General features: G+C 35.9%; 1 protein-coding gene across 1 annotated transcript in view; it reads left to right on the top strand.

Annotated features, from left to right (window-relative positions):
* Positions 1-26,513, top strand: part of LOC124633714 — a 70,804-nt gene extending 44,291 nt beyond the window's left edge. Inside the window, exons 4-9 of the mRNA XM_047169024.1 lie at positions 9,528-9,736; positions 11,250-11,390; positions 12,360-12,562; positions 20,549-20,733; positions 23,864-23,987; positions 25,119-26,513. Coding sequence (XP_047024980.1) covers positions 9,528-9,736; positions 11,250-11,390; positions 12,360-12,562; positions 20,549-20,733; positions 23,864-23,987; positions 25,119-25,229 — 973 coding nt within the window. The 3' untranslated portion in view covers positions 25,230-26,513. The remainder of the gene's footprint in view (positions 1-9,527; positions 9,737-11,249; positions 11,391-12,359; positions 12,563-20,548; positions 20,734-23,863; positions 23,988-25,118) is intronic.
* The last annotated feature ends 419 nt before the right edge of the window (positions 26,514-26,932 follow it).

Below are 26,932 nucleotides of genomic sequence, written 5' to 3' on the forward strand. Positions count from 1 at the left end.
TTCGTCTTTAACGCAAAAACTACTTGATGGATTTTGATGAAGCTTGGCAATAATATAGCTTAAACACCAGCTTACCATAAACGGTACTTTTTATCTATGTGTCTGAAGTAGTTCTCTAAGAAATTTGGCAGAAGCTAGTACTCAAATAAAACTGGTTCCTTCTACAAAGACATTTTAAACGAAAATTATTCCTATTACTTCCTTCTTATATAACAAGGAAACTTGTCAGCCTTCATAGTGGATTTAATTATGATTGTCTCATTACCGCGACACATATTACTTGCTAACATGAGCCTCCCGTCTCCGCCTTCATAGCCGTTCATAATTGTTATTTGTGCTACTACATTACGGCAATTTTACCGACGTGTGATAACGAGGTTCTTTGAAATGGGAATGGGAATAATAATAATAATATGTGTGTTTGATGAAGCCTTTTGATCATCACTAATGATATACTGTCTTATAATTTTTTTAGTTAGGGAGAATTGTTAGAGATGTTGTATTAAGATTCAAGGATTTTTATAGTTGGCGACACGCTTAAATAACAACGTGATTTTAAATTTCGTCTTTAGGTAAAGATCAAGCATCTTACCTTTTTATAATATTTTTATTGAAATAATTCTAGGAGTATTTTTTTTAAATATTTTGATGACATTTTGATTGAATAAAAGTAGGAGTGTTTTTTTGTTGTTTAATAGTTGTCTTTTGTTTTTGTTTTTCGTAATTTCAATCTCTCCTGCATGTAATTAAATTACATACACTACACACAAAAGCCAGTTTCAGAACCAATTAAGAAGCGACAAAGCGTAATCAAACCAGCTGCTAAGCACTTCAGCCATTTACCCACCTCTCTCAAAACGTAAGTAATAAAGACTAACTATTTCATCTATTTATCTCAAACGGCTTCTATCAAACTCAAAAAGGCTACGCTATTTGCGAACAACTTACGAACAATTCCGCTTCAAATATTTAATCAGAAACTTTATCCAAATGTTTCCTTACACAAATCTGGTTGAACCACGGAGCATGACAAATCATCTTGCTTACATTGAAGGACTCTACATAAGGCTTGGGTCACACTACCATATGCCATCATCGAATGTAGGACTAGGGGATGACTTGTAGCTAAATAACAACTGCCTGAGCAACTCTTACCTATTGATGAAAGTCTATCCCTTAAAATCTTTAGGAGGACTAAAGCCTTACCAGTCTTACTTAAGGTATTGGGTAGACCAGGTAACAGGGTTGAGGAGGTCAGAGGCAGTCACTTCATATAAAACACTAGCAGAAAACTATGAGGTATGAAGTCAGAAGCTCTGGGGACCAGTCTCTTCGAAGAATATAATATCTGGAAACCATCCTGAAGAAGATCGTCGACAAGTAAAATACTCGTTTGTGTTTACTCAGACGCAGTCACCTTTTCGTACATTGTAGGTACCTACAGCCGTTACTGGATCGATCGACCGTCAATCCATGCCATGGATTAATTGACGCAGACAGTATGGAAGAAACGATTGATCATTGTTGATTTATCCATTCTACCGTCGATTCTGGCCATCTATCGACTGTCAATTGATTAGTCTAGACTTCGAGTCGATCATTATTAATGAGTTTGAATTCTAAGCTAAATTCATTGACTGACTGTTACACTGGAGCAGATGGTTAATAGACGTGACAACAGGATTGAAAAAATAGTAATTCTAAGTAAAGAAACAAATATTGAACACGTATTTACTAAGATATAACGCAAGAAAGATCGAACGCATGACGTCACGTTTATGTACAATTTGTAATTTAACTTAATACTTGACCATTATTTTAGGATTATCTAAAGACGGACTAATTACTTTTTTTCATTCGCCATGCCTAATATGCCTATTTCAATCATGAATTCTACATGGTGCCCGTATATGGCCAGCCTTAGACCTCAATTCTACCGTGTAGCGTAATGAAACGGTTAACACAACAAACTTAGTAAAAGCTACCGCCGTGGTATTGAAAGTGCTGAAGTTTGCCCAAGAAGACCGGGGCAAACACGCACAAGTTGCGTTGTGTGCCACAAATTATAAGTAATAGCGGGGATTATACATGTGAATTTTCGCGTTGTTTAAAAAGAAAGTGAATACAAAGTCTTTATGTGTACGTAATTATTTTCAAAAAAATGGCTATATATAAGTAGGTACACTACGTTGAAGACTAATTTATTCAAAAGTAAATTGTAAAAACAAGATTATTAAACTTCACCAGTTTCCTGGAAACCGACTGCATGAATTTTGTTTTGTTATTTGCTGTAAAAGAGGATTTAAAATCGTTGTGTATTGCTTGAATGTTACATAAACTACAGCTGAAGAAAAAATCGTGAGTTAAAAGTATTTAAAAATAACAATAAAAAGCTAGTAAAAGTCGTCCTTCATTAAATATTTCGTAAATTTTTAAACGGTTGCATTTAGATAAGTAAACTGCAAAACATTTACGTAGTCCCAATCTTGTACCCAAAAATAAAACACTAAGTACCTTTTAAAAGTAAAGAGAATATTTTATACTCCACAGAATTTCTTAAGAACAACAAAACTAAAACGTTTAATACAAAATCTTCAAAGAACCAACTTTAAAACAGATACAAAGGACTTTACTTGTAATTTACAAACTTAGAAGCATTAACTATCGAAGCTTCCAGAAAGCATCTTTAAAACTTCGCTCCGATAATCGCTTATCGCTTGTTTCTTAGCCCGCGAAGGAAGCAAGTTAAAGATTAGTGCGGAACTCAATTAAAGCAACGAAGTTTCTGAGAGATCGCGATCCGTATAATTAAATTTTCTCGGCAAAAGTGCTGCGTGATCGGAATGTACTTCGGATGCAGGCGTCGATGTTTATCGGTGGCAAACTCAGCTTTATTGAAATAACGTTGAAGAATGAAGATACAGTGTAATGGAACGTTTCTTATGGTGAGCGCACACCTGACAGAATCGCCCGCGGAGTGCAAACGAAGTGAATATTACAATTTTGTACCTACTCACGAGTTCATAGTTGCATGACACTTCGCATTTTTCTAAATGGGTTGCCACCCTTGCTATAAAATATAGCATCGTACTATATTTCGGTTGATTGTACTACTATATGTATATTATATTTTTGACATCTCCTTACATGAGTACAGCCGCCGCAGCCGATAATCGGCTAGGAGGACATCATATTTTTGACAGCTGTCATACACGGAGTATTTCAGAAAGAACCACTTTCATGGCAGCAAAAAAATATACATGGAGAAACAAATAATAATGATTATAATTTCATACTTTTCTTCTCCTCATTTCCTCTAATGTGCTTTTGTTAAACAAAAGCAGCCCTAGGTCTAATCTGGAAGAATCACAGAAATTATGACAGATGTTCTATGTGACAGATGTTTTTCCGTGCATTTTGTTCCGATAAGTGTGTCATATTACATTCCAATTAAATTCGATTCCGACAGGTGTGCAATCACCATTAGTGTTCAAATGCTTTGAGGTGAATCGATTGAATGAAGTTTGTTTTTTGCCGGCTTTTGTAAGCGATCTGTTTTGCTTCAGAGATTGTTTACTTGAGAGTAAAAGGATTCTTTAGTCTTAATTTAATGAATGGAAAGCGATTTAATTGGAAAAATATTTACGAGTAAGTCCTGTACCTAGACTGTTAATTACTTAGAATCATTACACTATGTCATATTTTTTTAGTTTTTTTTTTTTTTCTAAATCCACGCCCCTGGTAGCACATAAAAGGCTTAAGAAGGAACATGATGGGTTTTAGTCATTAAGAGTCTGACACCCGCTGTGGGTGCAGCATGAGGGGTCATTTGATGATTTCCCATCAGAAGAAAAAATCCTGAATAAAATATGATAAAAAATAAACAATTTTTTTTTCAATGAAAGCTATATGAACAGGCAAAACTTTGACAACGGGCAAAACTAAATAAACATTAGAATACTTATAAAAATATTTTATTTAACACCAATGCGAGTATAGAATCAATTTAAGACGGTTTATGCCTAAGCTGCTCTGACAAGGCGTTTAGTCGGATTCCCACTCAATTTAGTACATATTTGGCTTCGTATCAAGAAAGGAGTCACGTAAGCTTGTCGTAAAAAACTTTTTGCGAACTACCTTCCTTTTTGGATTCGCGTTGCGGATAACTTTCAGTTCTATTAAAAGTAACGTAACTATGTGTTAGTGAAGAAATAAGTAGTTGACACAAAAAAGGCAACTTTGTACGGTACGCAGCGTTTGTGTTTTGTTTTTAAAACTGTTTGTGAATTGTAAGTATAGTTAAGCAGTTCATAAAACAACAATAGGTAATGTGTTATGTTTAAGACAGGCATTTACAAACAACATATTAAAAAAAAACACAGGCGCAAGACATACAAAATACATAGACTATGTCAACGCCAAGAACAACGCACTTTTTTTTCTGTGTCCTAGATTTTCGATCATAAATTTTCGTTCTGAAAGGCTCCTTTGACCCCGCATATACCTAATACCTACACCTATGTCTCTTATTACTACCATAACTCAAAGCAAAATAAAGCCCAACATCATGAAATAAAAACCTCTATAATTAAAGGAAATATTTCAAGAGCCCTTGCATATAGAGCCTCTCGGACCGGACCTCTTGACATCAAGCGAACCGCTTGTTTCCCACTCAAATTATATATTAAAACCTCTGTGCTCGAATAAAAATAGATTGTAACAATATAACATTGTGAGATATAGTTTGACAGTAATATTACAAAACATAAAATATTTGCATTTAATATCATGGACACATTGGACACAAAAAAACTTTCATCATCATCTCCCTAGCCTTTTTCCAATTATGTTTGTGTGTAAAGGCGCCGTATTCTCGTCTAATCGGATGCAGCTGAGTAGTAATGTTTTATAAGGTGCGTCTGCCTATCTGACCTCCTCCCAGTTATCAAGTATGAAGCCAGTTATCCGGGCAAACCTAGGTAAGGCTGGTTGTCAGGCTTACTGGCTCCTGACTACCCGTGACGACTGACGTAGATGTCCAATGACAGCCGGGAACTACAGTATATCGTGCCATTAGAATCACGGAAGAACACATTATGACAAGATGGTTACTCATCATCTACGGACCGACCGAGCCAAGAGTTGCTTAACCTTATGATCGAGGCCATGACATTGCGAGATACAATTTTATAAAATATTGCCAGCACTTTAAACCCCCATTTAGTCATAACAAAGCATAAAACTCTATTTTGCATTTAATATCATGGACACTAAAAACATTCACATTTATAATATTAACTCTCACTCTCACTATTTTCACAATTTTCACGAAATTTTGTGAAAATATGTAGCAGTTTTATTTGTGAAAAAGTTATTTAATTTAGCGGCAAAGCTATATAGCTAGTAGTTTTATGTTAACGAGTTGTGAAATACAGTAGACATTTTAATACTCAACTCAAATTGTGTATGGAAAAACATGACGTTTTGGTCGCTTGCAATTGTTTTCAGTATATATTTTTAGGCACACCGCAAATTCTCACGGTGAGTTGCACCATTTAATTATAACGATAACCAAACCATAACCAGCCGTTTACTTGTATGCTTGATCAAATCGTCGATTTGATTACTGAAAATGGTTCAGCTGACTTTATTAGCAGGTTAAACTATTCAACTAGATAGTTCAACCTGCCTGTCTGCCGATAGTTTAATCAGGCTCATAAATCATTACGAAGACGAATATTGTGCGCTCATTACAATGTATCCTGCCGTAATGACCATTTTTATTATATCTCTTTTCAAGTGTTATCAAAATTGGTCACACATTTTTGCATTCACAGATACTTAAAATGCACTCAACAGATTAAAATAGAATACAATCTACATTTCACATTTATTTCATGTCTAAAGCTAAACTTAGAAAAGGTTTGCTCAAAGGCGTAGAGAGCGAATCAGAATAAATTGTAAAAGCAAGTTTTGCCAAACCGTTTTGGCACTCCCAAACCGTGTTCGCTGTTTTATACGTAACACAAGTAAATATATTTTACTAACATTCAATGCCTTTGGGAGAAACCACATAACTATTTTGATATACCTACGCACATTTCTAAAATATTTTGTTGTACAAAAATATTTCTTTGTAGCCTAATCGTTCGTGAATCCCTGTAGACTGCCATGACGATTTAAGAACGAAAATGTATATTTTAAACCTGATTTTATGCTTTGTAATCTTTTCGTTAGTTTTGCATATCATGTAGAAAGATTAATTTGACATTTTCACTTGATTGATTGAAGTTGTATGTATACGACAGGTAAAAATGTGTATAGTAGAATTTCTTCAACGTATTTAGCTGCAATAAAACGTGCATTCTACTTTAGATCGTTTTCTTTCCAATATTTATATTTTGTGTACAAAGAAAACTTGCGAGATGGAATCAATAACCTACAGAGTCCTTGCAAATGACTTTTATTAGGCACAAATACAGAACTTCAAGTTTAATGTACAAGTAATAACAACTTGTTAAATTTTAATTACAAGACAAACAAAGTTTTTAACTAAACTTTGTACATTATTTGAAATAGCTATAATATGTTCTAATACATTATTTATGGATCCATTATTTATTATTTTACTAACAAATAAAGGTTTTCTTCCATACAAAAGCCATGAATAATATATTCGTTTGACGCGTTTTTTCCCTGCTTTTATAATTTTTATTCAAGATAAATTATATTGTGAAATCTAGCTCTTATGTCTTTCTAGCGACTTTTACCCACATCTCGAGGGAAATACTTCTGGCGCTCAGATATAAAAATAAAAATTAGCCTATTTACTCTTTACGTTAGTTTATAGGTATGAATGCTAAGTTTCATCAATACCCGTTCAGTAGACATTTTGTCGTTTAAAAAAAAAAATGACACGACGAGTACATTATTATAAATGGATATCTTTAAAACTTTGTTTATTATGTTTTAAGTTCAACAGGGGGAAATACTTGATTTAAGTATCATCATCATCATCAGCCTATCGCAGTCCACTGCTGGACATAGGCCTCTCCAAGTGCACGCCACTGAGATCGATTTTCAGCTTCGATTTAAGTATATTTTTTTCTAATTAACATTGCCGACTCAATTAAACTTTCCCTCTCTAGACTACGCTAGATATACCTAGAACTAGAACGTTCTAAGATAATTCTTGAACTTCCTTTCTACTACAAGCATTGTCGAGTCTCTAGTTATATAGATCTCTTTAACCTATTTTTGCCCAGTACTAATTGCAAATGGGTCAGCCAGGTACAAAAGAGATCAAAACAATTGAATACTGTTAATAAAAAAGCCTTTATAGATTCGTGGTCGTGCTTTTATAAACAAGTTGACTAGCAAAATTAGAATTACAGTCTAAAAAATATGTGTTATACATTATAATGTAATTTTTTAGTGGGAAATCATCAGAAGACTTCGCCCGCTGAGGGTGCAACATGGAAGCAAATGTCAGGCATTGAGTGACTAAATCCTACACCTGTTTCTTCCAAAGCCCTTAGTACCACTCTCTTTAGAATCCAAGTAAAAATCGATTATAATGTATGGTCATTCCTTTCTCATTACATGGAGTAACTTTGATCCGTGATTACAAGCTGTTGGCAAGAGGGTTAGAGTTCAGGTTAAAAAACATACATAGCAACTAAATAACCCAAGCAACATAGTAAGCAACTTTGCCTAGAAACTAATTTACCTAACATGCGTACCAAACTCATTACATACTGAAACCCTACTATATTTGCGTAGGCAAATAAATAAATTATCAGATAAATCAACATCTATCCCAATGTAATTTACAAATTTTCGACGACCTCGATGGCGCAATGGTCATCATGCCGGACCGCCGAACCTGAGGTCCCGGGTTCGATTCCCGGTTCGGTCGACATTTGTGTGATGAGCATGCTTGTTGGCCGTGGTCTGGGTGTTATGATATGTATTTATAAATATGTATATATGTAGCTATATGTAGTTTATCAGTTGTGTTAGCACCCATAACACAAGTTAATTAATAACTTACCATGGGGCTAACCGACCGTGTGTGAAAAAGGTGTCCCGACATTATTTATTTATTATTTATTTAAAATATATATTCTCTATCCGTAGTACTTAAAACATCAAAGAGATCCGTACCACATAGAAAATATATTGGTTTAATCTAATCCTTATGTAAAATTCAAAGTATCGTAGTTCATTTGACCTAATTAGTTGAGAGTTTGTATGTAAACCTATTACTTACATACAATGTTTGTTTGTGTTTCCTTTGATAGTGGAGACTGAGAGGTTACATTACTGTACATTAACAGTAGTATATGATAGATACTGTGTCGTTGATCTTACCGGATATCTAATGCTTTTTTCAAAAAATAGATTTCGTTTATTATTACTATATACCATATCCTGAGAAGTCGTGGTGGCCTAGTGGGCAAAGAACCAACCTCTCGAGTATGAGGGCGCGGGTTCGATTCCAAGTCAGGCAAGTACCAATGCAACTTTTCTAAGTTTGTATGTACTTTCTAAGTATAGCTTAGACACCAAAAGACTGTGTTTCGGATGGCACGTTAAACTGTAGGTCCCCGCTGTCATTGAACATCCTTCGCAGTCGTTACGGGTAGTCAGTAGCCAGTAAGTCTGACACCAGTCTAATCAAGGGGTATCGGGTTGCCTGGGTAACTGGGTTGAGGAGGTCAGATAGGCAGTCGCTTCTTGTAAAGCTCTGGTACTCAGCTGAATCCGGTTAGACTGGAAGCCGACCCCAACATAGTTGGGAAAAGGCTCGGAGGATGATGATACCATATCCTGAGAAAACTACTTCCCGCACCAGTATACAAAGTAGCGTGTATCCTTTATCAGGCTGTAAGTATAGGTAATATCCATTTGCCGAATTTTACCTAATTCGTTTCAGTAGTTTTGCTGTTAATGTGCGACAGAATCTATACAAAGTTACTTTCGCATTTTATATTAATAAGAGATGCAATGTTTGTGTTTCCTTTTAGATATTGACTTTTAATATTATAAGATCTCGCGTCATGGTCGTGACGTAACTCATAGTGTTATCATACCGGACTAGACTTAATAATAAGAGATTCAGTGGGTATACTAGATACGACTCAATCGTTTAATAATTCTGTCTATTCTGTACCGTTGTCTACTAGCACTTGCTTCATGACGATCAAATATTTAGTACTTCATGTGGGATTCCGAATAGATACGTTCTCTTAGACCGATCAAACTAATCAAATACAAGTTTCATAGTATCTTAGATATAACCTATCTCTTTAAGCGTTACCTTCAGCTATCGTATTCAAAATCAACTTCTCTCTAGGGAACGACTTTCACACGATCGACTAGCCTTAAAGTGACCTATTCATTAGCTTGTATTATGGGTAAAATTACTGAATAGAAGAAGACTGAATTCGGCCATGATTTTAAATGACAAGCCTCACTTCATACACCAGTAGACCATCAAAAATAATGCTCCCTTTTGTCAACAGACAAGTAAACCTCAAAATCAGTCCACAACTGGGTGACTGCTTCAATTGGAGCATGGCGCCATCACAGAGTGAGCTGGTGGTCTTCGCGAGGATCAGTGACCCCGCAGTAGACTTGGAGACCACGCCGCCTGACGGGCCGTGGCTGGAAGCTACGTCAGCTGCCGTACCCTGGAGTTTAGGCGTTGATATAGCTATATGGAACGCTGTCGGTGAGTACTTATAAGGTTATAATTAAAGGCTCCAGAGATAAATAAGAAGAAACTTCATGATTCTGCATTGGGTGGAATACAGTATTTGTAACTGTAGCTCTTGTTCTTGACAATACTTCAAAATATTTATGACTATTGTTTTAAAATTAAAAACTTAAATAAAAATATTGATTTGCTTGTTAACTTTTAAGAGGTGTTCTAATTAACAATTTTGCTAAAGTACAGCTTAATTTTAATGTTGTAAATTCTCAAAAATTAACACAAAATAAAATAAGTTTTTAAGACAAATTAAAGCCAATTAAGAGAACACAGTAAATATCATAAAATATAAAGTACACGTGCTTCTCCAATCATAATATTTTGTACTTCATCTTGGATTTTATAACACCCCAGCTACTGACCATTAGAGCTAAAAATAAAATTCTCGCACAGTACGTGTATAGTATATTCCATTTTATCTCCACAATAAAAGTCTAATTAAGCAAGGCACTAATTCAAACGAAACCGGAGACAAAACGCCATTAAAGGAATTTCGTTAATGAATACTGAAATTTACCTGTTAATTACCTGTGAAGCTAAAGAAATAGATGAGCGAACTTCGCAATTAAGTGCTGAAGTTTGAAGAGAAGTAAGAGAAATGAGCTTGTGTTCCCAGATTTGGAGTTGCCATTTATAGCATTGATTTACGTGCCTTTGGTTTGTTATGAAAAGATAAAAGAATGCATCATATTTTCTATGAAGATTTAAGTAGTATTAATGCACCAAGCACCATGTATTAGGCAGGTCTAAAGACCTATATGCTATTTTTGAACAAGCTAAATTGATATCACATTTTTTCCGGTAGGAAACATGGACCCGTAATTATTAGCTAATATTCCACTATTTATTCTTTAATACCATCAACAAAGTAATTTAATAAACTCCAATACTAAAACAAACTCAAACCAAAACAGAAAGCCAAAAGGTTTACAAACGAAATTTCACAGCACCCGTTCTAAAAGTTCCCCGCAAACAAAACTATTGCAATAACTTCCAGGGGGAGTTCATCTATCAATATTGCAGGTTGGGCCGGGTGGGGCGAATGGGGGGCTTGCAAGGACCTGCGGAGGGGGGCGCTCGACCCGCAGGAGATTAAACATGATATTTTTCATTTTATTTATTAATACTTTATGTACAAAAATATTACGTTGGCGGACTTAGTGCCACAAGGCTTTCTCCACCAGTCAACCATCGGGTTAATGGGAGATAATAATTAGGTACAAAAGAGTAAATTATGTAACAAAAAAAAGGATAATAATAATTTGAAAGAAACTTTTCAACTTCAAGTGAAGAGTTCATCTATCAATATTGCCGGTTGGGCTGGGTGGGGCAAATAGGGGGCTTGCAGTAGAACCTGCGGAGGGGGGCGCCAGACCCGCAGGAGATGAAAACTGAAAAAATGTTTGTTTTTTTTTTAATTTTCATTTTGTATTTATTCAACTTCAAGCGGAGAGTTTATGTATCAATATTGCAGGTTGGGCCGGGTGGGGCGAATGGGGGGCTTGCAGTAGGACCTGTGGTGGGGGTCGGCAGACCCGCAGGAGATACTGCGCCAAGCCCACCTGTGAGGGCTACGGGGAACAAGGAAGGGCCTGTAACTCTTTCAACTGTGAAGGTAACATGTAGTAATTAAAGTAGCGACAATTTGGTTTGATTAGATTTGAGCGTTTGTTGTTTAATTTTGTGCGTGACAGAGAATTAGTGTGCATTAGTAGCCTCTAACTTGGTTGAGATTGAAAAACCTTGGCTGAGCAACTTTACAAATCATATTTAAACATAAACTGGTTTCGCCAATAGTAATGGAAAGTTCTATTCTGAACCAATCAATGCCTCAAATGATATTTTATATAAGATACTTTACTTAGTCTACAATTGCATTAAAATTTGCATAAAAGCCTCTACACCTGAAAGGTTTATCAAAACCATACAAGTAACTAAAAAGCAATTTCAATTTAAGCTCCAACCGAACCACTTCATCGGAAACCTTAAAAGCAAACATTTTGGTAAACGTTCCACATCACTAGAAAACTGTTCCCCGTCTAAACGTAAACGAATATTGGATTTTAAATTATTTCTAGACTAGCTCGTTAGCTGACATCGTAACAGCATGAAATCGATAGCTCGACTGGAAGTTACCCAACTACTTCGATCAACCATGCATGATGTGGGTGACATTTTGATAAAGCGATTTTACCTTCAAAACAGCTTGTTGCTGAATTATTTTTTAATAGACTTTCGACGTTATGTGTCAGTTTGATTGAAAGGGTTAATGAGGATATTGAGTAATTGGTATTTGGTTTAGGTAAAGACACGTGAGAGATTTTTTCAGGTGCCATTTTCTAATTTATCAATCAGCGTCATGTTAAAGTAATTGAATTATTTTTTCAGTCGAACACAGTATATTGTATTGAAACTTACTTAAATTCAAAACCTTGATTAAAACGTCCTTCATTACTAACTAAAAATTAATTTACAAGCAATAATAGCACTATTTTAATCAACAAAAACTAATCAAACAATTTTAAATTAAGCTGCAGCCGTGCAGCAATAACGTCAACATGCATTATAATTTAATTCTTCTCAGGTACAATAAATCCTCTGGCGCCGGGCGCTAGGAGGAATTTCCACCCAGCCCAGGCTCGGTGGGGCCCCGTGTCGGATCGACCGCATGCCTTCAGTCTTAGACCCAATTCTTACATCTGGATTGCGTCATCAGAACTGTTCTCTGCGGGGAAGACGTTTCCTAGAGAATTCACACTATTCATCTCCCTCAGATTACGGCCAGAAGTAAGTTAACGCGCATAAATTTAATCTATACTAATATTATAAAGCTGAAGAGTTTGTTTGTTTGTTTGAACGCGCTAATCTCAGGAACTACTGGTCCGATTTGAAAAATTCTTTCAGTGTTAGATAGCCCATTTATCGAGAAAGGCTATAGGCTACTTTTTATCCGGGTTCGTGCAGAGGTTCCTACGGGATGCGGGTGAAACCGCTGGCAGAAGCTAGTTATACATAAATTACCTTCGTCTGTTCGTTAATTTTAATTTTCATATTCATATCAAACAATACACTGCTTTCCGATTTTAATGGCACGTTTGCATTGATGGAGTTAATTATATTTCGATTGTTCGGCTTCCGAAGGCCGTCACAAATTTAAAATAAATCCTCTTTGAAGCCAGCAAGGTGAAACAAAATAAACCAGCGTTGCTTTCGCAGAAATAAAGCTATTCCTTTGGCGAGGCAAATACTCTATAATAAATTGCTTTGCTGACTTCCAAGTAAATTGCTCAAAGAATTGATATGATAACTTTATAAAACATTAATAACGTTATCTAGAAGCGTTTGCGAACGAAATGGTTCTTGCTCGCGCAAGTTTTACATTTTTAATTTCATTAACTATATTGTTTCTAATGCAATTTCTGAACGCATCTTTTCGAACATTTTATACTTCCGCAACCGCAAAGTATGAGTTGGCTATCCTTCCCTTTCCCTCCTATCCCGCTACAATACACCAGAAAGAGAAGGAAGATGCGCCGCGCGCACCAACTCTCGGCGCGACTAGCGCCGCAACGCTCCCGCCGTTGTATTCCGAAAACTTTTCGAATCACCGCGACACCGCTCCGCATTTTATGTAAAAATAAATTAAATAACCGCACCGCTTCATCTCAAACCGCTTAAAATCAGTGTTAGTGTAGCCGGCACACAAGAACTAATCGTGAGTGACAGTGTATTTAACCTACGCGTAGAGGAAACAGCATCGCAGGCCTGCGACAACGTGCTCGTCCACCATCCAGCGCAAGTAAGTCCTTTTTCCTTTCACCAAACCCCTTTAGCTTCACTCATACTGTGTCTCGGTTCGCCTAATCACCGACCAAGCTATTTTCCCGCACCCGCTACGGTCCTTCGATACAGCCCACCATACGGGTATGGTGGTGTAACAACACTGCACCACCATTTTTTCTGGTCCAAATCGACCCGGATCCCAAGAATCAGTGATCTTTTCTCATTATTTTCCCGCATTCTATAGGTCTTTTACCTGGGCTTTAGGTCTAAATACCTAATTTCGTAAAATCGTCATATTGTACGCGTGCATTCTCGAACATTCCCGCTAGGTACTTACCTACTTGTTTGACTGAGAACTACTGTATCAACTTAATACCTACTGCATTGTAATAGCATAGGTAAATACCACTAATATTAGTAAATTCCTTCAGTTAACATAAGTACAAACTTATATTTCAACCGCATTCTTTTGTTTAGTCAACAGCTAAATACCTATTTTACACGCCATCTTTTCTTACTATTCCTTCCTACCTACCAACATGGAGGATATCAAAATAAAAGTTAAAATACTGCAAGCTAAAAACAATGCTATTTACGAACGCTTAACTTCATTGTATGAATCTTCTAAGAAAATAAATATAACTAATATGGAGCTTCGTTCTGCGGAGACATTCATGGCAGACACGGAGATTCTTTCTGTAATCCGCCAGGAATTTAGTTCCAACCTTGATAAACTAAACGCATACCTTTTACAATTAAATCCTGATCATACAGTCGAATATGGTAGCCTCATCTCATTCGACGGTGTTTACACTCGGGTAGAACGAGTTCGTTCTCTTATCATTACTTATCGTTCAAAATCGTCGACAAGCTCAACGTCGCACGAGAGCGCCGCGCAAAATAAAGGTGTAGTCAAACTACCACCGATTCACATTCCTTCCTTTGATGGTAAAATAAATAACTGGCCGGTTTTCTATGAATCATTTAAATCAAATATCCACAATAACTCTAATCTTACAGATTCCCAACGAGTTCAATATTTAGTAGGTAGTCTCAAAGGCAACGCTTTACAAATTACCGCCGGAATTATTCCGTGCGGAGAAAATTACTCAGCTATTTGGGACAGTTTAGTAAAAAAATACCAAGATAAACGGGCACTTGGTTCGCATTATCTTTCTAATATTTTCAATATTAAACCCGCCATTAACAATTCTATTTCATTGAATAATTTCATAGAAAGTTTTCACGCGTCAGTTTCAGCTTTAGAACAATTACAGATCAAAGACCTAAAAGATTTTATTTTATTAAATTTAGCTTTGAAAAAATTAGATCCTGCTACAGTACAATTATTTGAAATGCATATGAGAGATGAGGAGATTCCTACTTACACGGATTTCGTTGAATGTATAAAATCGCAAGTTAAAATATTAGATCGCACAACATCATCTCGATACGCTCTAGTGAGTAATCACCCTAATAAAAGTATTTCTCCCGCGCCGCGTACTCAGTTACGTGATACTAGCACGGTACATACTTTCGTTACTTGTGACAATAATAACCAGTCTTGTTTGTATTGCAGTAAACATGATCATTTTAAACTTTATATTTGTCCATCTTTTCAATCGCTTTCACCCAATTCGCGTTTGGATTTTATTAAAACCAAACGGGGATGTGTAAACTGTCTTAGTGCTACGCACACTGCTTCACAGTGTAAATCTATACATACTTGTAAACAGTGTAATAAGAAGCATCATTCACTTTTACATCTTGATAATAATAACTCGCAAACGCAGCCTTCTCGCGCGCCCACGGTTGAGTCGGCCGCCGCTGTCGCTAGTTCCGCGACCTCGCAACAGGTGGCGTTATGTGCATGCGCTAGCGTAGGTAAAACACCGCGTTCTACAATACTTCTTTCGACTGCGCAAGTATACGTGGACACTAAACATAATAAATACATTTCTGTCAGATGTTTAATAGATAATGCTTCTCAAAATAATATAATTACGTCCGCTTGTTGTAAAAAACTGCAATTAGATATTAACCCGCTTTCAAATTCATTTATAAAGGGCGTTGGAACCTCATCGCGTCCTATCTTAGGTTACGTTGATATAACTGTTTCCGCGAAAGATAAAACAGTTTCTTTCAAAATTACCGCGCTTGTTGTCGATTGCATAACAGATAACTTACCATCTCACTTTGTTGACACTTCTACAGTGCAACATTTGTTCGATTTACCGCTCGCTGACCCACTATGGCATATACCTGGTGAGGTGGAATTGCTACTAGGGGCAAAGCTGTTCCCGTATTTATTATTAAATAACAAAATTATCTCACCTACCGCGCCGTCCGCTATTGAAACCGTGTTTGGTTACATTCTTATGGGTGAGGTACCCGCTAGTTTATCTAACAAAAATTATAGTCCCGCATCCAGTGAATTAAATACTGCCTCATATTTTTCTACCGCATTAAACATCGATAATACTCATTGTTTTCTTACTTTAGAAGAATCTTTACATAAATTTTGGAACATCGAAGAAGTACCTTCAAAATCTTTCATGAGCCCTGCCGAACTTGAGTGTGAGCAGTTGTACGCTTCTTCTGTGTCACGCGACGCTAGTGGTAGGTATTGTACCGCGTTACCTTTTTGTAAAAATCCAGATTCACTTGGAAATTCTTATGCTGTCGCTTATCGACGTTTTATTCATTTAGAAAATACTAAACTTCGCGACCCTGCTTTGCGCGATAGTTATAACAAAATAATTAAAGAATATCTCGATCAAAATTATTTAACAGAAATTACGTCTAGTTCCTCTGATAAATCAGTAGGTTATTATATACCGCATCACCCTGTTATTAGAGATGATAAACAAACCACAAAAGTCCGCATTGTCCTTGACGCAAGTGCTAAGTCTCACAATGGCGTGTCATTGAATGATCTGTTGCATACAGGGCCGAATTTACAGGCTGATATATTTTTATTACTTTTAGATTTCCGATTGTTTCCTATAGCAGTTACATCTGATTTAAAACAAATGTATCTTCAAGTGGCTGTTATTGATGAGCATAGAAAATACCAAAAAATATTATTTCGCTTTAATACCGCAGAACCTATTCGCGAGTTTCAATTTAATCGCGTCGCATTTGGTCTGAAGTCCAGTCCCTTTCTAGCCATGCGCACTGTGCGCCAGCTATCAGAGGATGAAAAACATCGTTTCCCTCGCGCGTCCATCGTTGCTTCGCATGATCTTTACATGGATGACCTGGCTTATTCTATTCCTTCACTGGAGGAAGCCAAGGTTCTTTCCGCTGAACTCATCGACTTATTTAAGGCCGGGGGCTTTGACCTTGTGAAGTGGGCAAGTAACTCTCCGGAACTACTTGATGCCGTTCCACATTCTAACCGCTCTTCCATTAACTTCTCTGATGGGGACAATATAAAAATTCTCGGACTCAAATGGATTCCTTCTGAAGATTGTTTCACTTTTACCACATCTGACTTAGATAAACGTTGCACTAAACGTTCCATACTTTCCACGGTTGCTCGTCTGTGGGATGTTCTAGGTTTTGTTGCTCCTGTAGTTTTATTCGCGAAGCTACTTATTAAAGAATTATGGAAATTAAATACGGATTGGGATGAGACTCCGCCCGATTCTATCGTGCATCTCTTCCAGCAATTTAGTGAGCAATTGCCTTTACTTTCTACGCTAAAGATACCGCGTCACGTAGCCGTTTCTATGGGTTGCGTGATTAATATAGTAGGTTTTGCTGACGCCAGTATGAAGGCATATGGCTGCGTCATATACTTACATGTCACTGATACAAATGGTAACACACACGTATCTTTGGTGTGTGCTAAATCCAAAGTCGCACCTGTTAAGGTCGTATCTCTGGCTCGTCTAGAGCTATGTGCCGCTCTTCTTTTGTCAAAATTAATTAAACTAGTTTATGACACTTACCGCTCCCGTACCGCTATTAATAATATATTTGCCTTTTCTGATTCTACTATTACGCTTTCATGGATTCATTCCTCACCGCACAAATGGAACACTTTTGTCAGTAACCGCGTCGCTAAATGTCAAGAAAATCTTGATCCTAAATATTTTTATCACATTAACGGTAAAGAAAATCCTAGTGATTGTCTGTCTCGAGGTCTTCTACCTGAACAGATTTTAAATCACGATTTATGGTGGCATGGCCCTGAGTGGCTTATGCTCCCAACCGCTGAGTGGCCTATCACTCCTTTTGTGTCTTCATGCAACGAACAATTACCTGAATTTAATAGTAAAACTTTAACGTTAGTTACTACCGCTTCTGAAATCAATTTAATATATAACCTTTCTCAAAAAATTTCCTCGCTAAATAAAATATTACACATAATAGTATACATTCTGAGATTTTTGCGCCTCATTCCTTATGACAAATTACAAAAGGTTATTACGGTACGCGAGTTAGCTGCCGCTGAGACTTATTTGATTCGTTGCGTTCAACGACATCACTTTAAACATATCTACGATGAAATTAACAATAAAAAACTTTCCACACAATTTAAAAAACTCGACCTTTTTATAGACGAGCAGGGTATAATTAGAATCGGAGGCAGGCTTTCCAATGCTGATCTTCCCTATGAGGCTCAGCATCCCGCACTCTTGCCAAAAGGCGATAAATTTACACATATTCTAATAGATTATTATCACCGCGTTCATTGCCACACTGGCGCAAATGTTTTGACTTCTCTTTTGCGACAAAAATATTGGATCCTCTCTTCTAGAGGTGTTATAAGAAAGAGATTACATGCTTGTAACTTCTGTTTTAAACTTTCTCCTTGTCACTCCAGCCCAAAAATGGCTGATTTACCCGCTTGTCGCGTACAAGAGACTAAAGCTTTTGTTCATACGGGTGTGGACTATGCTGGTCCCATCAAAATAACTTTATGTAGACGCCGCGGTCAAAAAAGTCAAAAGGCTTACATATGCCTATTCATTTGTTTTGTTACCAAGGCAGTTCATATTGAATTAGTCACAGACTTATCATCTGATACATTTATCTCCGCTTTTAAAAGATTTATTTCCCGCAGAGGACCAGTTTCTTGTCTATATTCAGACAACGGAACAAATTTCGTAGGAGCCAAGGCTCAATTGCAAGAATTATTTGCTGACCGCTACCGCATAGACTGGAAAATGATTCCACCCCGCGCTCCCCACTTTGGAGGGTTGTGGGAATCTAATATAAAATCTATAAAAACTCATTTATACCGCGTTATTGGTTCCCAACTTCTTACCTATGAGGAGCTTTCGACTGTTCTCACCGAGATTGAGGCAGTTCTAAACTCGAGACCGCTTTGTGTCCTGAATGAGGATCCGTATCCAGAACCGCTTACCCCCGCGCATTTTATAATGGCTTCTCCATTAACTTCCTTGCCTGTCGTGGATGTTCCCGACACAACGAAGTCTCTAACTTGCCGCAAGAAATTACTTGACCAAATGATTTGTAGCTACTGGAAACGCTGGCGTATAGAATATTTACATAATCTTCAAGTTAGACAAAAATGGTTGAATGCTGTAGACAATATTAAAATTGGTACAGTGGTTCTCATACATCAAGATGATCTTCCTCCTTTACGTTGGCCAATGGGTGTAATAACCGAAGTTTTTCCCGGCAAGGATGGGACAACCCGCGTAGCCATGGTGAAGACATGCAGTGGCTCTTTTAAGAGACCTGTTGTCAAACTATGTCCTTTACCATCTCAATAATATTACCGCGTAATCCAAACTTAATATTAGCTTTACTTTACTCAGTATACTTACTTTCAATTTCTTTAATTTCCTTTTGAGAATATTACATATCCTCAAAGCCGGGGAGAATGCTCGCGCAAGTTTTACATTTTTAATTTCATTAACTATATTGTTTCTAATGCAATTTCTGAACGCATCTTTTCGAACATTTTATACTTCCGCAACCGCAAAGTATGAGTTGGCTATCCTTCCCTTTCCCTCCTATCCCGCTACAATACACCAGAAAGAGAAGGAAGATGCGCCGCGCGCACCAACTCTCGGCGCGACTAGCGCCGCAACGCTCCCGCCGTTGTATTCCGAAAACTTTTCGAATCACCGCGACACCGCTCCGCATTTTATGTAAAAATAAATTAAATAACCGCACCGCTTCATCTCAAACCGCTTAAAATCAGTGTTAGTGTAGCCGGCACACAAGAACTAATCGTGAGTGACAGTGTATTTAACCTACGCGTAGAGGAAACAGCATCGCAGGCCTGCGACAACGTGCTCGTCCACCATCCAGCGCAAGTAAGTCCTTTTTCCTTTCACCAAACCCCTTTAGCTTCACTCATACTGTGTCTCGGTTCGCCTAATCACCGACCAAGCTATTTTCCCGCACCCGCTACGGTCCTTCGATACAGCCCACCATACGGGTATGGTGGTGTAACAACACTGCACCACCAGTTCTTCAAAAGTGTTTGTTTTGTTTGTTTACGTTTGATTCAACAAAACATGTTTTGCTAAGCGATTTCGGAATGGTATTGCCCCTCATTATTGCTTTATGAAATTACGATTTGTATTCTTGGTTTCTATTGTAAATCAGAACTTACAATTATAAAATCTCACGAAACAAAAGCTTTCATTAAATTGAAGACTTTGCGGAATCAAACTGTTTTTCCATGAAAGTTTTTTATAATGCAAAAAGGCATTAGTTCACTGAAAAATGTTATTGAATGTAATAATGTTATATTTAGTTACCAAAACTAGTCTAGTTGATAAAAATTTAAAATGCTACGAAACCATCTCGACTTAAAAAAAAACTTTGGTTAAAAACATTGTAACCGATGATCAAGCCAAATTACGAAAAACAAATATACAAATCTTAATTATTTTTAAACATTGAGCAAGTTCTGCCAACTGCCGCCATTTTCGAAATTTACCGCGGTGGCCTTTGATGAGCTTAGTTGACAAAAGTTCAAATTTTCCTTATTTCTGACAGAGTGGAGGTTACGGGCAAGGGACCCTCTTCTCCCTTCGGTCTCGGAGACGCACGGGCTCCTTCCTATCTTTGGAGCTGGCTGGCCGAGGGGCGGCACGACTGGTCCACGCCGGGTCGGGCACATCCCGATCTATTTACTTAGCCGTACCGTTGTATGACTTTCGCTGGCATCATATTGCTATCAGGTATGTATGCTTTTAGTCTTCGAAATGAGACTTGATTGTTTTGGCTTATGTTTAGTTCGGAACCCAAAAATCTAAAGATTTTTACACTTTGTTTGTTTTATGGAAGAATGTTTCCTTGTGTTTATGTAATCAAATCATATGAAACTCGGACTCTCAAAGTAGGCATTTTAAAAAAATCTTATTGACCTTATATAAATACCTTTTGAAACGTCAAACCAGTTGAAGAGGTCCAAAGAGTGGGTTCATGACGAAGAACACACTAGATAGGTATTTGTTTTGTTTGTAATAAAATCAAATACGAAAAACCATGATAAGTAACTGAACGACCAAACACGTCCACGAATCGAAGCCAGCACTTTACACACTGCGGTCAAAAATAATTACTTGGTGTATATTTCACACGCGTTAAAAGTAATTAACTTTCACAGAACTACACGAGTACAGTCACCCATAAAAATATATTGTGAACTTCAAAAACGTTTTTCAATTGAAATATTAATTGCAGCTGTAACATATGGTAACTTTAAACACATCAAATGTATTCACAGAAATCAGATATACTATTTTTGTGAATATTATTCATTTTCGAGATTTTTTTTTAGTAATTTGATTTTGAAATTCAAAAAGTGGTTTTATTTTTTTGTGATAGACTGTACAATGTAAAATAACAATAAGTGAATGCCACTAGTTTTTATTTTACCAATTTTTCTTTATAATAATAATAATATATCTTTATTTCCCAAAAAACAGAAACATTTACACAAAACGCAAACATTCGGTATGCTATATTAATCTGTACACAATGAGTTCAAACTCTGCCTCTGAAACTAGGTTATCCTATATCTTGGGAGACAGTGTTTCGCAAAGATCAGTGTTTATCACGAATTGAAGCCCGAAACATATTGAAAAATTTTGTATAACAAATAAAGTTTATAGACTTAAAAGCACCACGAATACTACATAATAAAGTAAATTATACTACATAAGACATTAGTATAAAATCGTAGAAAAATATGTGTGTATATATATTTTGCTTGTGATGAATGGGCCGTTGTTGACGAAGAAACCTGCCATTTTGGCAATAAATGAACACTATAAGTATATTAGTTGACCTAACTTTAAAGGCAAAATGTCCGTAACTTAACAAAATTAGTTATCTCAAAGAAACACAAACAGCAAACACTGACATAGTTTAAATAAACAAGGACCCAGTTAGAAAATCTCGTTATCCCATTACGTAGCGGCCATGACACTTATTTAATTTTGTGTGAAGCGAAATGAAAACTTCAAGGAAATGTTAGTGTTTCAGACGTTTAATTAAACATTTTTGTACATATTTCTTTATATGAATAAGTGTGATTGCAAAATGATTTACGTATAGATATTAATTTGTATGTATTTAGTCATAAGTACAGCCTGTCTAATCTAAATAAATACATAATATGCTATGAATGTCATGTATATTATGAGAAACCATGTAATGAAAAACAAAACTGAATACTACTATACAAGCTGTTGATTTGCATCCGTGCCATATTCAAGGACGTAATTATGCTCATGATTCTGGACCCAAATCAACAAAAAAATTGGTACGTAATTTTTTTTTTTCGGAATTCCGTCTATGTCATCTAGCCGTAATTAAACTTGGCGCGTGTGTTACTGGCCTTAGAACCGTGCTGCGCCCTCACACAAACGCAAACGCATCGATTATCCATAAATTTCATTCATAAAATTAGATTACTTCTGAAATACTACGACATTACAATGACAAAAAAAGCAGTGCATATTAGCTATTTCCCGTCTACTGTAATTCCAATCGATTATTTACGTATTTCTGGTCCTCCTCCTGACGTATGGCACAAATGCAAATCAACACCTTGTATAATTAAAATAGTTATTAGTATACTCAACTTAATTTTTTAAATCTCTTAATTAATCCAAATACTTATGAATGTGGTTGAAAATCAATATGAAATTTTATTTAAATGAAACACTTTTAACATCAAAATGAATCGTACAAAAATGATTTAACTCTCAATACATTTCATGTAATCTTTGACACGAATGAAATTTCAATTCAGTCGTGAAATATCTGTAATCCTCTTTTGTAAATACGGTTAAATGGAATGCTGGGCAGACATGACGGTTCTTTAAAATCCGCTATACTAATTGGAGAATTACGATAAATATTTGTTCGTTGCAATTATTTTCTCATTTAATTTTCCAAACGTTAATTTTAAATTACCTGCTTAATTATTTTTTGTTAAAAATTACACCTACTGAAAATATTCACAACTTTTCCCATCATAAATTTGGATTTAATATTTTAAATGATAATGTACTCTATAGAGCTAGAAATATGGTCCAAATTCTTATCGCAGACCAAAAAATAAGGCCCTGAACACGCATTTATTCACATACTTTCCTTCCCAAGAGAAACCAAGATAGTTTTAATGTCAATCCGAACTTGGAGTATCTTGTTTCTATAAAAAAAGGCCGGAATCACACTGGATGGAAGATAGAATCACACTATAGGGAACTGAATAGTCGAGCTACCAGCCTCTACGGAGATATAACCCTATCAGCTATAACGTAAAAGGAATACTTCGATAAGGGTTACAGAGAAATGAAATAACTTAGTTTGTTGTGTAAGAAAATACGTTATAAATGGTTAATGTTTTAGTTTGGGGAAGATGTTGAAGGTCTTTTCGAAAGGTTCATGGTCTCGAAATTTTCTACTTGTTCTTTTAACACACTTTATATTATTGGATATTAGCCGATTATTACTTACCATTTTCCTACGGTTTCACCCGCGTCTCGTACTAACTATCTGCCCGTACCGAGATAAAAATATACAGCTTATGTTGTTAATGTGTGGTAAATGTACTTGGGAAGAGAGTACCTTTCCAACAAATAAAGATTTTTTAAATCGGTTCAGCAGCTTCGGCGACTTTACGTATTTATGTAGTATAGATGTATTCCCTTTTCAACAAAAAAAAAACAGTATAATAATTGACACAATATATTCCTGTAAATAAAAACAAAAATAATTATTATCCCACAAATAATGACTCATAACAGCTAGGATACGGCAACCAACATTAAAAACTCACGTCACCTTTGTCCACAGTGTTCACGATGACAACACAGTACGTGCGTATGTCGACTGTCGCTGGCTTAGAACTGATGTTCTCGAGAAAGATGCTCTCGACACACCGAGGGATGCTGACCTCATTATAGGATATCTCTTCTCAGTGAGTATGAGGATTATTTCATTAAATAATAGACGACCTCGATGGCGCAATGGTGGCGGACTGCCGAAGCGGGTTCGATTCCCGGCTCGGTCGACATTTGTGTGATGAGCATGCTTGTTGGCAGTGGTCTGGGTGTTATAATAGGTATTTATAAATATGTATAAAATGTAGCTATGGGTAGTGTAAAAATTTTGTTAGGACCCATAACATAAGTGAATTAATAACTTACACGGAGCTAACAGACCGCGTGTGAAAAGGTGTCCCAACAGTATTATATTAAAAAAAAATACGGAACGAGAGACGTCATGATTCGTTTGCTTAGGATTAGGTAAATAGTTGGAGATAAATTGTGTGGTTAAGTTAATTAGGTCTTCTTTTGATGTTAATTGGTAGAGTAATCTGTAAGGGTTTTGTACATAACTATTTACTGAAGTGTGCCTTACTGTTAGACTTTCCCTAATAGATAGCAGATCTATTTACAGATATAATATAGACTGGGAGGCAGATATTTATTTATATTATTGTAACAGCGTAATTAATTTTGAATGTCTTTTCTAAATTACTTTTGATAAACCTAAATATTGCTGAAAAATACCACATTTTGTTTAACAATAGAGCCTATAAAAATATAAAATAAAATTTACAAGGTTTTATGTTCAAAATTTTTTGTCGATAGCTATCATAATATCATATTTAAATACGGGCTTCTCATATATTTTTTATAAAGACATTATTTCGGTCCAACTAAAATATTTGTTGCACCTATTTCGATCCCCTTTGTGTCTAACAGAAAGCTATTTTTAAATTAAATCTCAGTAATTTTGACGTTCTTTGTAGTTAGGTAAAAGGTAAAAACGTCTACCCAAAATCTCTTTGAAGGGGTAACATTATTTACCTCTAGCTAAAATGGTTACTTTTGTTATTATAATTTACAAAAGCTCAATAAATTGTTATTATTGCTGAATATAAAAACATAAATAAATAATCTTAATATTTTCTATATACATAAAAGCTAGTTACCACGTTATCATTCCCAACAAACAACAGAATGCTCATAACAAAACGTTACATAAAGTCTTTCACCCGTTTCGCATGCCTTATCCGATTATAACACTAGTATACTGCTGACAGGGCGATCTCGAACAGCTGGTGTTGGTGCCAAAAGCCGGCCAAGCTCAGAATCAGTGTTCCAGCCAAGTGGCTGGCATCTCCACACCTTATGTCACAACACACGAAACGTAACTGGGATTTAGAAGATTATATCACCGTCAAATTTGGAGCAACGTAGCCAAGTAAGATTGTATGTACGAAAGGACGATTGTAAAACGTTGAAACGAAGGTAAAATTACATAATTTTTGTTGTGTTTTTCATGCTAAGGGTGCATCTACACGGTGCAAGTGACAATTGACAAGTGACAAGAGCACGCGGGTGGGTATTTCGCTTTGGTACATGCGCCAGTCACTGGACTCACACGTTTTGAAAATGCATGTAACCTGCTCATGTGCCTCAACATCGCAAGATACTTGCACTCTGTATATGCAGCATAAAGAATTGTTCATGAACACAAATGATGAACCTTTTTTAAAAGTACCTGATACAAACAATAAAAAACGTCAAACAGAATAAGGGTCGGTCCCATAGCCGCGCTCATGTACGCAAAATTTATGGTAACGGCCCCCAGTATTGCAACATTCATTCACCGTGCGTTTATCAACGGTGTCCTTATTAAAATTTACCGTTTTAATTTTATGATAGGTGTACGGCCGTTGCTTTAAGCACCTCATATGAATAATTTCTCTTTTTTCATTAAAAAGAGCATCGTTTTGAAAAGTACCTAATTTTTGAATGTAACGAACAATCAATAATATTGTAAGCTCAATAAATATTGGTAAAGTAATGTATAAATTAGGACCATAATGCTGTATAGACTAAATAGATAACGTAAACTGCTAATATATACGAAACCATTAAATAATAAATGTATTTTATTTTTTAGTTTATCGAAATCGCATTTGGGTTTTCTGAGCTTTCTGTGCAGTGAAAAATGTTCAAAACTTAATTTATTATATCTTGACATTCATAATTGAATTGTAAAAATAAAACTATAATTTAAAATTGATTTATTTCTCGCTTAATGTTTTTCGTGATTACTTTACGAAGATGAAATAATTTATTTTAGTCATATAAGTATTTTAATGTAATTATTTGTTATACATTTATATATAAGTTTATATGACACGATATAATATAAAAATCAATATAATTGTAATAGAAGAGTATTATAGCATTTGAGATACTAGCGTTTCTTACATTAGCTGGCCTAAAAGTTGTAAATAAATTCTTTGATAGTGACTTTCAATAATTGTAATAAATAATGTTAGGATTTTTTGTATAATTTATTTAGAAATTATTTTATTATTTCAATAAGTCAAGTTGAAGATCCCATTTATTTATATTATGTATTGATATAAAAAGGAACTGTTTAATATTTCTCTTGGATAATGAAATAAAGAAGATTATACATGTATGCTGTTTGAATTATTAATGTAATTCCTTGTCCAAATTAAAGTTCTCATTTAACATGAAATATGAATTTTCTTTTTTGAAAGAAAATATAATAAAGGACCTTCATTCTGAATTAAATTGAAGAAAATGTGCGTTACCTTTTATTGGATTATTTTTCTCTTAAAACGCATGTTATATTGATATACCTAGATATTGCGTTTGCATGCCTATTCGACGAGATGTAGTAGCTAATATCTACACAGAGTATACATGATTCACCTCATGACATGTTAAGTCCAACAAGTTTCTGGTTGGATGGCATTCCTAGTATACCTACTGAGTATTAAGCACTAAAAGCCTCCTAGAATTTGTACTGAATTACATACAACGTTGGACTTAGTGTACGTAGGTAATAATGGATTACATTTCAGATCCTGGA

This window comes from Helicoverpa zea, chromosome 10 (assembly GCF_022581195.2).
Source record: "Helicoverpa zea isolate HzStark_Cry1AcR chromosome 10, ilHelZeax1.1, whole genome shotgun sequence".
NCBI lineage: Eukaryota > Metazoa > Arthropoda > Insecta > Lepidoptera > Noctuidae > Helicoverpa > Helicoverpa zea.